Genomic DNA, 11,044 nt, shown 5'->3' with positions numbered 1-11,044 from the left:
GGAGGTAAGGGCACTGGGAGGCCAGCTCTGAAGCAAGGGAAAAAGGAAAAAAAAAACAGAAGAAACAACAAAAAGCTGGTACAACACCTTTCATTCACGAAGCTAGGCTAATTAATGCTAAGACTAGCACAATATTTCTGTGTACAAAGCATTAAGTTAGCTTAACCATTTCGGTTTGTGGTACAAAAGCACATACATGACATTCAAATGAAGGAGTGGGGGGAATAATCCTCTTTGGAGCATAAGGAATCAGCATTGGGTGAGATAACCAAAAGCTGTTTACTGAGATTAAAGTTTACATGTCAGTGTCATGAAAGATGAACAGCCAAACCAAGGTACTGCATATATTGGAAGTAACTCCATGGCTAAAAGACTGCACTAAACTAATGCATCAAAGTAACAAATCCTCCCAGAATGAGAAAACACCAAAAAACAGCAGAAACGCCCTGAAGCTGAGACTGGCCACAAGCACTCAGTATGATTCAGGAAAGCATTAAGTTCAGGGACAGCCATGATCTTTATGCAACTCAGGTAAAATGCCTTTTTTCTCTTACATATATATATATGTGTGTGTGTGTTTGTGTGTATATATATATATATATATGGTGCATATATAATATACCTTCTTTAATGTCTGAGCAATGCAAATTTAATTTTAGTTAAATCAGATATTTTTTTGAGAAGCTAAAGGATAAATTTTCTTGCAAAAAAAACCATAGGAAAAGCTAGATCAGCATTGAGATGGAGAACACTACAGTCCATCTGAAGGACTTGATTCCTCTATACTAAATTTTGATGGATTTCTTGCCAGCAAAAACAGGTTGCGATTTAGTTTAGGGTGCAGGAGAAAGGGGAAAAAAAAAAAAAAAAGGCCTTGTGCTACTCAGTAGTGACCAATCTGGCCCCTAAGGAGCTCAGGGCCGTTTCATCTTGTTCAAAAGTGGAAGTGACACAGGACGTGAAGGCCATGAGTTGGGAGATACTCGGTCTTCAGGAAAAGAGCCGCTCCTCACAAAAACAGCAGCTTTTTCTTTTTTTTCCTGGAGAAAAAGTGCCAGCCGAGCTGGCAAGCTGGGAAAGGTGTTTGGGACTTCCAGCTCTTCCTGGAATTCCCTGGTTCCTTGTGGTGGCCTTTGAGCCGCTCTCCATGGAAGTGGCCTGGGGAAGGCACGGGCGCTCCAGAGGATGCCCTCCGACCTACCCCCCACCTGCCACATCATTCCCAGGAAATCGCTTTGGGAAGGAGGATAACGTGGTTCGAGGAGGTTTGCGTGAAGCGCCTGCACCGCTCTAGGGAGGGTTCAGCCACTATGACAGGAGGGCTGGTACCCACACAGGCGATTCTCCAGCATCATCTCCTTTCCCACACACTGCATCATTCCTGCCCCAAAGCTGTGTCCAGCAACTGTCGTGTTCGTCAAACTCTCAAGTTCAAACGCTCGCATTGGAGGTTTTTCACGACATGGGTCAAAACACCCACGTGCGGGATAGGGGATACCCACGTGCTCACGCCCTGCAAAGCCCCTTTGCTCCATGGTCCTCAGCACGAGCTTCAACTAAAGCCAATTTACACCAAATATTTGGTTCGGTCCTCGGCCTTTCCCAGACCTGCAGCCCCCTCGCTGGTTCCTGGAGCAGCCGCCAGCACCGGAGCCGCCGCGGGACGAGCGGGAAGCGCCAGGACGGCCCCACGCGGACAGGGAGACCGGGCGGAGGGCTCCGAGGGGACGTCGGTGCCTGGCGCCGCTTGGCCGAACCAACCTTGGAGCACGTTCCCTGACGAGACCACGGCTACCGCCACCAGTACAGTCTTCCCATAGTTGCATTATACAAAGTTGTGTGGAAATGATGATTTTTTTTAAAACCAAGTGCAGATCTTTGCTTAACACACCCAGCCTACACCCACATGAGCTTCCTCAGCTCTCGGCACAGCCTCCCTGGCGCTCGGACACGACACTGCTCCGGCTCTGGAAACACAGGGCTTTAGAAACAAGAGAAAAAGCAGCGGGAAATTCGTGACCACAGACTAGAGCTCACACACAACACAAAAATAAATTAAGTAGTGCACGGTAAAGCCAACAACAGCTAAATATTTTTATACATCAATTATATGCAGCATGAGGTAATATTGCTCACATTATAGAGGGAGATTCTTACTTGGTTTCTTTTTTTTTTTTCGTTTTTTTTTGAGAGAGAGAAAGAGATTGGATTTGTCCTGTGCGTATAGAAACTCCTGTAACATAACACTGAAGTAACAGAGACTTCTGCAAAATATATACCACTATCAGATAGAAACACACACGCTCTTCATTACTTATGCATACCACAATTAAATAGGTAAGTGATTCGATTCTTGGGCTCAAGCTGAGGGTGATTACAGTAAACCGTCGAGGTTTTTGTGAACCGTTCGGTTCTCCTTTCCGTTGTTGGGATCCTCCGACGGCGTGTACTGGACCTGATACTCTTGAAGGATTTTAAACACATCGTGGTGTCCAAAATGTAAAGCTTCATCCATTGGAGTGTTATTCCACCTGCAAGAAGGACCACAGGATTTCTAAGATCAGCATGCAAGCATGGAGCCAAAAGCACCCCGAAAATCGGGTTCTCTACACTTGGAATAACGGAGTGCATAAAACACACTATTCAACAACCATGAAAGTGCTCTACGAGCTCAGCATAACCTTTTACGTAACGATTATAATGGTTTCACCATGTTTTATTTCTACATCCTCTGCAGAGAGTACAGAGAAGGCATCGGATTCTTCTGCTTCAGCACGTCCGCCTAATAACTTCTGCTATTAACGTGTCTGTTCTTATTGTACTTATTAACAGATACGTCTCCTTATGTAATTAGCTAATAGAGCACCTCTCCTTCAAGGCAGCAGCAGCACAAACACCTACCTGTCTTTGGGAAAAGGATTCACTTTGCATGCTTCCAGTAAAAATTTAACGACATCCACGTGTCCTGGAAGAAAAGCGGGATTATATACATGTAAAAATGCATTTTATTCTACATAAATATAAAAAATATGTATTTTATAGGTGTGTATGCATATATAGGTATATATATATGTATATATATACACGCACACAAATGCACACACACAAAAATAATAAAAAGGGTATTTATATAAAGAGTGGAGATACTTTGAAGATAATTGTCCCAATTCCATTAATAGATGGCAAATTACACAGGAGGAGCTGGTACCTTCTGCAGCCGCTACATGCAGTGCTGTTCGTGAGTCGTAATCTCTTTGTTCCATATCCATTCCTGATAGAGCAAATCTAAAAAAAAACAGTTTATAGACTTTTAAAGCAACCGAAATGCATTAATTAAAAGACATTAGAAGCCATTAATAGCAGCTATTTGCTTGTGCCGTGGCTCCGGTCTCCCCATCCCGCACACGGGCCCACACGAGGGTGGATACGGAGCACGCGGCTCCCCCGGCCCCGGCCCCGCGCCCTTTTACCTCCGCAGCGCGGACACGTCCCCCGTGTAGGCGGCAAACAGCAGGTTTATCACAGACTTCACCTAGGGAGAGACACGGAGGCCGGTCGGTTTATCGGGCTCCTTCACCCAAAGGGAAGACGAGCAGAGCGGGACCGCGTCGCGGCGAGATCGCCACAAGGCCCCGCGGCTCCGTGCGGCGCGGGCGCGCGGCCCGGCTCCGAGCGGCACCCCCGGAACGACCATAAACCCCATGGAAAGCACCCGTTCCACGGAGCAAACTGAGAGAAACCCATGCGAGGAGAAGGGAGGCAACGACAGCACGCTTGCCTTAAGACACAGCTTTTCCTAGCACGCATCTAATATAAAGGCTTTCCTACAAACGAACAATTCTAAGCAATTTTGTCACAAAACGAACGGCTACAGGAAAAGCAAAGCTGCAGGCAGAGGAAGGTGGGATCTTTTTAGCCCAAACAACACGGGTAAACTCTCAGGCAAGGAGCATTTTCTCGTCTCACCTGTATTAAAGATTAATAAAGGAAAAATGACACCTTTAGCTACAAACCTCACCTTGCCCCACGGCGGAGGCAGCCGGGGGACAACAACTCTACACGTTTTCTCCTTGCAGGGGAACTCGTTTTAGTCATCTTGACATCGCGTCAGGATGACTCAAGCGTTCCCGCTGCCCAGAGAGGCGGATCTACACTAAAAACATTCCTTCTCTCCCCAGAATAACTTTCCCAGTCCTGCCGAGGCAGAACATCGTCCTGGATTCCACCCCATGTAATTTCCTAAAAAGCCTTTTTCATTTTCCGGGTCTGCTTGAACAGAAGTTAACCTTGAGATTCCTTCTACGTCCTCCTGAGGATCACGGCCCCATCTTAGGCCACATCACTCAGCAATCCCAGAGGAGGTGAAATTCCTCCTCTCTCAAGTTAAATATTGTAAACTCTAAGCTCACATACTATAAAATCAACCTCTTACCTGATCAAGAAATACAAGGGCAGACAAAAATACCTAAGCCTGTTTAGGTCAAAAATAAAGAAGTTTGAGGGGAACCGTGACTGCTGCCTAAAGAACAGTAAAAGTGGTGGGATACAGGAGCAGAAGACAACGCAGCCCAAGGAGGCACAAGGAGAGATTCCAGCTTCCACTCCCACTCTCGGCAGCATGGAACAGATCAAAAAGTGTTCCTGGATTTGAGAAGGGATTGCATGAAATGTCTCAGAAGGCAATAGTAAACGTCAGCAACAAAATTCAAATAGCTGGAATACCAAAACTGCCTTGAGCTCAAAGTAAGGCTACGGAGTCTCCCTGAGCATCTTCTGGCCCCAAACAGTGCGTGGAAGATCACCCTTGTTCTTGGGATTGGGCACAGCTCGCAGGCAGGATGCTCTGCGCTTGCACGAGGGCAGCCAGGAAGCCCAGGGCGAAGCGCAGGCAACACCGACAAACGCACGTCAAGATCCGCCAGCCTCAGCTCGCTGCCCACGAACAGCGTTTCCTCCTGCGTTCAGCGACACACACACACACGTATATATGTGTATGTATGTATATACGGGCTCGCAAAAGCCCCTGTCACCTCTCCAGCGCATTTTCCACGGCACCCACGCGGGTCCCTTCACGCGCAGGTGGCGCAAGCCCTCGTGCAGCGCGCGGTGCCCCGGAGCGCCGTCCCGTCCCCTCCATCCCGTCCATCCCGCGGCTCCTCGCAAGCCTCTGGAGCCCCATTGCCGGCGTCAGGGCCGCCGCGGGACCGGCCGAGCCGCTGCCGCGGGGTCTGCTCGGGAGCTGCGGGGACGGAATTAACCCGCGGAGCCGCGACCCTTCCCGCAGCTCAGCAAATATCCACACGGCGGCACGAGGCCCTGTGGGAAACAGGGTTCCCTTAACCGAGAAGGCAGGGAAAAACCCCCACACGAAAATGAAGCGCTACTTTATGCAGCCCTCAAATTCTCAATTACAACCTGCAAAGCAGAGTATCAATACTGAATTTTACAGTAGGTTTTCTTTCCCCATCCCTGCCTGAAATCTCTCCTGCACCAGGATGCTTTGAAGCAATCTGGATTTTGAAGAACATCCACCAAAATGAGACTCCCTACCAACGGGCGCAGCTCCACGCTCGTCTTGCTGCCAGCCTTTTGGGTCTGTTACTGAGCTATTTTATGTACAATTTTTAAAGCACAGTAAGGAGGAAACAGCAGCTGTGCCCTCCACTGCTGAGCGCATCCAGCGCTATGGAGGACAGCCTGAAATCCCAGATCAGCTCTTGCTCGTAAGCTGTTTAAATTGCACAGAATCTCTTTAATTAAGTGGAATAAAGACTTAAATAACCGGAGCAATAGCCAGACTGAAGGAAACGCCGACTTACCTCCAAACCCAGCGCTTCTTTCAAGCGCCCTCGCTCTCCCCCAGGGGCTCCCCCAGGGCCCTAAGGTTTTCACCACTGCTGAGGCCAAAAGCAGTGTGAGCAGCACCCGGTTTGGGCCGCTAATTCTCATTTCTTCCGGCATGAGACTTGATAAGGCTTTTTATTTTTGGAGACGATAGAATTAAGGCAAACACTGGTGGGTTTGCCAGTGTCAGACACAAAGCACCGCGCCGCCCGTTCTCTGGGCGCACGGTCGCACACCGGCTGGGTATTCAGACGCCTTCACACGCTGCCAAGGTTCAGAGGAGGCTTGCGAAGACCGACCTAGCAAAAAGCTAATGAGAAGAGCTGCAGAAAGGAACCACTTCCACGGGCTTGTGGCTTCCTGAGCAGAGAGTGGAAAATCTGACCTCCCTCCTGCACGGACGCCAAGAGACGTCGCCGCTGCCTTGTCCACCACGAGTGACACCATAGGGGAACCCTATGTGCTGCTGTGGCTACGAGTGCACGAAACACAACAACAAAAAAATCTTAACAAGCGGAACGGGATGAATCCCGACTCTTTGGAAGCAGGAGGAAAACAGGAGCCTTTGAAGTAGCGGAGACAGACGTGACGAGCGCTGCGAGCTTGGGGACCAAAGGGTCGGGATGGGGGTGATGGGAGAATAAAAAGAGAAAGGTACTTATCATACAGAGACCTGAAGCTACACATATAGCCCAAACCACGGGCCTACAAGGGCAGAAAAAAAATTTAAAAGATCCTGAATGAGTAATTCCTGACCAAACAATGAGGTTGTCTTCCTCAAGGAAAACGTGTGACCAGTGAATCACTGCAGCAGGAAGCAAGCGAGATTATCTCTTCCTATCGCCCAGCTCCGCGTGCCCAGGGCCTTGTTTGGCTAAAACTCCCTCTCATCACAAGAGCTGCTAAAAGCAGCTGTTCTCTCTCGCACTTTCTCTCGGCAAATAACTCACCTCCGAGCCCGGATCTAGCCCATGGATTTGAAAATGAGAACAAAAGCGGCAACGCTTCTTCTAAAGTCCTACTTTCGATTCCGTTTTTAAAGAACAAATCAGGATTTGGTAGGAAAATCCCGCAGGAGGCAGTGTCAGCAACTGCAGAGGCTGTTGTCACTGATGCCCTTTGGAGGATTCCCTGGCTGGACACGGGTCTCCCCACACACCCACAAGCACCGCGGAGAAAACACAGGAGCTGCTGTCACGAGCTGCAGGAAGGGAACATTTCAACAGGCTGCTGGAAAAACAAATTGGAAAAACACCGGAATAGTCACCCGGAGACGTTATGGCATCTCCGTCCGGGGAAAATTAACACGGGAGCGCCCCAGTCCCACAATCTAACTCGGATGTCAGAAGCTGCTTTGAACTGGGGCTCCCCTCAGTTTCCATTCCACCTCAACCTTATGGTGTTAAAGACAGAGACTTGAAATCCTGCATACCAGCAACCTAAGAGAAAACCCAACCTAATAACTGCACTTAGCTATCAAAGGGCATTCCACCACAAATACACCCATTTTTAAAATAACAGAGAGCTGGTGGTTGTTTTTTAAGCATGGTTTCCTCCCGACTTCCGTAACATCTGGAGCACCAAAAGCATTTCTACCCATTAAACAGCTGCAGGTAACACAAACGAGAAAAGGAATTAATACAAGCTATGAAACGTGCATTTTTTTAATGGTCAAATAATATGCCGGGCATATTACTAGAAAAAAATGAAAGAGAAAACTCGTATTATTCAGTAACGCAGACAAAAACGCCTCGTTCCTTCCGCAAGCATCAAGGATGCCAAGAAATGGTGCAGGAGGCTCCGTGGGAGGAACCAGACAGGCCAGACCCACGCGAAGCAGCAGCCAAACCCAAGTGTCCCTGCGTATCCAGGGCCCAAATAAAACAAGGTTTGGGGACGTTCTGGAGAGCAGAAGTGTTTTTCTAGTTCTCTCCTTTTCCCCCTTGTCCCCCATAGAACTTGGCTTCCTGCTAAGCGGGAGCACTAGAAGTAGCAGAGCCCTATTTCTCTCCCAGCCCGAAATCACAACTTGCTGTTTTTAAAATCTGCACGACCCAGGTGCAAACTGGTGCAAAAGCCACCACTACGTCTCCTCTGCCAGTCTCTCACTCAACCTCTGCACGAGTCAGCTTAATTAAAGCATAAAATCAGATATAACCACTAACAACGTCAGACTTGCTGTGCATTTAAATACACACAGGCACATCAGAGCGGTCATTTTTATAAGTAAACTGCATGCAGAATTTTGCCACTTTAAAGTCCTGCAGAAAGCATTTAAATGGTTAAAACTCAAGTGAAATCTGAAGTCTGCATAAAGTAGTATTAGAAGTTAATCAGACAATTAACTTCTAGCTTGCCCAAAAGCAAAAGGAAACGGGACACTTCTCTTTTGTACACAAAGCTCTCAAGAAGGAACACGTGGTAAATCTAAAACTAGGCTCTTGACTTTTAAGGAAGTTGTTTTTTGATTTAAACCACAACCAACTATTAACACGCCAAGACTTACACGCCTGAAACGAGATGGACCCGTACAGCAGCCATCTCTTGGAAACACTGCTGTAACACACACTATTACCGTGTGTTATCTAGACCGGACAACAAATCCAGAACAGACAAAAACAGAGTGATTTAAAAAGTGCATTTTTTTTGTTAATGTCACAGTTCATAACTAACTACTCTGCTCAGGCCCTCGGTATTGTGCATCAATGACATGTATGTATCAAGACCAGGAGAAATAAGAGCAAATTTTCTAAAATAACAAACGTATTTGGATGACTCAAGCTTGACTTCCCACTCCCACACAAAACGACTTTTGACTCCATTCCCTTTTTATTCCTCTACCCACCCAATGGTCTTTGGCAAGAAATGCACAGCGAAAAGCAAAGAAGAAAAAAAATACAGCAAGTGGCCCTTCTACGTAGCTTTCCTTGTCCTAGTTTGCTTTTGGAGCATAAATAGTTCTCCTTTGCAGCTCTCTACAGATGACCACACGGCTCATTTCAAAAGCAGCTTATAAAGCAATCTGCAAAAAAGTGACATTAATAATCACAGTCACCCTCTCCTGACGGGGATTTTCTGTTGATTTTGGACACACAGATGTAACTAACAACTGCCCAGACCCCGGCGTTGCTCTTGAGAAGTGTAATGATTTGGAAGATCCTCCTTCTACCTGTGACTTAATTCCAGCTACGCTGCCAGCTTCGCAGCCCTCGGCATCAACGCGCGCTCCTCCGTCCCTGGAAGCATTAGCCACTTTTCCTAAAGGCTGCCTTTACACATTCAATAGTGCACAAACACACAAGGACATTTGTGACGTTACTACTGCACGAGCACATTTATCATTACTGGGGAGAAAAAAAAAGAAAGAAAAATGACTGGACAGAAAAACACTTACTGTGTTTTTCACTGTTAACTTTTAACAATTCACAGAAAAAGATAATTGGAATTACTGTACAAAATGTTTGAGAAATGACTGATTTAACTAAACTTCTTTGATTTAAATACTTTTTCAAACTTTATCACAATCCCATTTCAGTCTCGAAAATGTATTTGAGCAAATCTGTCCTACGGAGGAAAAAAAATACAATAAAACCGGCTTAAAATAAATTTATTAAACAATACAAAAATAAGCATGCTGGAAATCAAGATACATAAATAACATACAATGCAAATGAAAATGGAAAACGAGACAGGTAACTTAACAACTGAGCGAAAAGGTACAACGCCAATGCTAAAATAAAATCTTTAAAAAGCATTTACATTTCTAATGAAATGTTAACGATGCTGACAAAGGGAAAAACAACGCACACAGAACACAGCTAAAATGCTTGAATATCAAGAATTGCCATAGGTGAACACCAAACCGTCGCAGGGCAGCGCGACGCGGGGCCCGCGGGACCCCTTCGCCACCCTCTCGCCGGAGGCCGCCTTCCATTCCCAGCCAGGCTCCAAAAGCATATATTACAAAACTGTAATATATATATATGTTTTTATACTTAAAAGATTGTGCAAGCTGTACCCTAAATATTAAGCACATTTAAGATCTAGTCGTCTCCTTTATCTTACGATTCCCAAGCAGGACTTCTCTGTTTTCAACTATATTTTTAGGATGAGATCCAAACAGGGCCAAATTCCGAAGGAACGTGTTTCAAACTGCAACAAGCAAATCCTGCCTCATCCACGTTCCGTTTAATTAATTCAGTGATTTAATCAGCAACATGCACTCATCACTGTAAATTCTCCTCTTCGTTAGCAGCACAGGCACATTATGTTCCCTCTTCCAGCTGAGCATGGCTCAGGTAAACACACACAGGTTTGCAGGATCTGGATGCTCGTTACCTCTCTATCATTTTACTGCAAGATCCTCAAACAGGTGAGAAATTTTGGTACTTCAAAACTTTACCTTCGTTCACTTAACTTTCAAGATAAGTATTGAAAAACCTATACTAAATATCAGTGATAAGATCATAAAATAGCTATTAAACAGCAATTCATTACTGACATCTGCACCACAGATGTACCTATTCATTCCACAAGGACTTCAAATACACTGAATAGGTGATTTTCTGTATCATCTTGCCTAAATTTTTTAATAATAGGCTTCACACACAGAAATCTGATCCATTTACAACATATTGCAAGAGGATGATTATTTGAGGTTAAGTTAGAGCTTATTAAAATTATTAATAAATTACTTCAATGCTTTTGCAAGACTAACAAAACCTAAATGGAGTAATTAAGACGAGCTTTCATTCACAGACAACATATGCTTTGCTTTATGCTTCTTTGATTCAGACTTCCAGATGGGCCAACAAGAGGAAAAGGAAATCAGTAACTTTCCCCTCATGCAAAAGTAACATTTTAGAGTTTTAGATAAACTGAAAATGGGAAGGGATTGGCAGAGGGTGTAAGGTTGGGGATTTACTAAGGAATCTGCCATCGTTACCTCTTTTAGTTGTCTGTGAGCTTTTTTTGAGCTTTTTTTGAGCTTTTTTTTTTTTTTTTTTTACACAGTTGAAGGAATGTCATTTCTTGTTATTTGGAAAGTTTGTCCGAGTTTCCCAGAGTTTATAAACTAGGCCTCTATGACATTTATATTTTTTGTTTGTTTGTTTTGTAGATTTTTTCAGCATTAAAAAAATAAAATAAAATAGCTATGATTGCCAAGAATTTAGCAAGTCTGTGTCCTAGCCCAAAATTG

At 45.4% G+C, this 11,044-nt stretch overlaps 1 protein-coding gene across 2 annotated transcripts in view; it reads right to left on the bottom strand.

The window, feature by feature from the left end:
* Positions 1–2,199: 2,199 nt before the first annotated feature.
* GLS (glutaminase) overlaps positions 2,200–11,044 on the bottom strand; it is a 33,617-nt gene continuing 24,772 nt past the window's right edge. For both annotated transcript variants that reach the window (XM_010212240.2, XM_088523770.1), the window contains 4 exons: positions 3,471–3,532; positions 3,209–3,285; positions 2,902–2,965; positions 2,200–2,531 (listed from right to left, as the gene is read on the bottom strand). In XM_010212240.2, the coding sequence (XP_010210542.2) occupies positions 2,375–2,531; positions 2,902–2,965; positions 3,209–3,285; positions 3,471–3,532 (360 nt within the window). In that variant the 3' untranslated portion in view covers positions 2,200–2,374. The remainder of the gene's footprint in view (positions 2,532–2,901; positions 2,966–3,208; positions 3,286–3,470; positions 3,533–11,044) is intronic.

The sequence above is a fragment of the Tinamus guttatus genome, unplaced genomic scaffold (genome assembly GCF_059628265.1).
Source record: "Tinamus guttatus ecotype Peru unplaced genomic scaffold, ASM5962826v1 Tinamus_guttatus_pri_ptg000197l, whole genome shotgun sequence".
Classification (NCBI taxonomy): domain Eukaryota; kingdom Metazoa; phylum Chordata; class Aves; order Tinamiformes; family Tinamidae; genus Tinamus; species Tinamus guttatus.
Note: the sequence above shows the minus strand (reverse complement) of the source record. Positions and strands in the feature narration are given on the sequence as shown.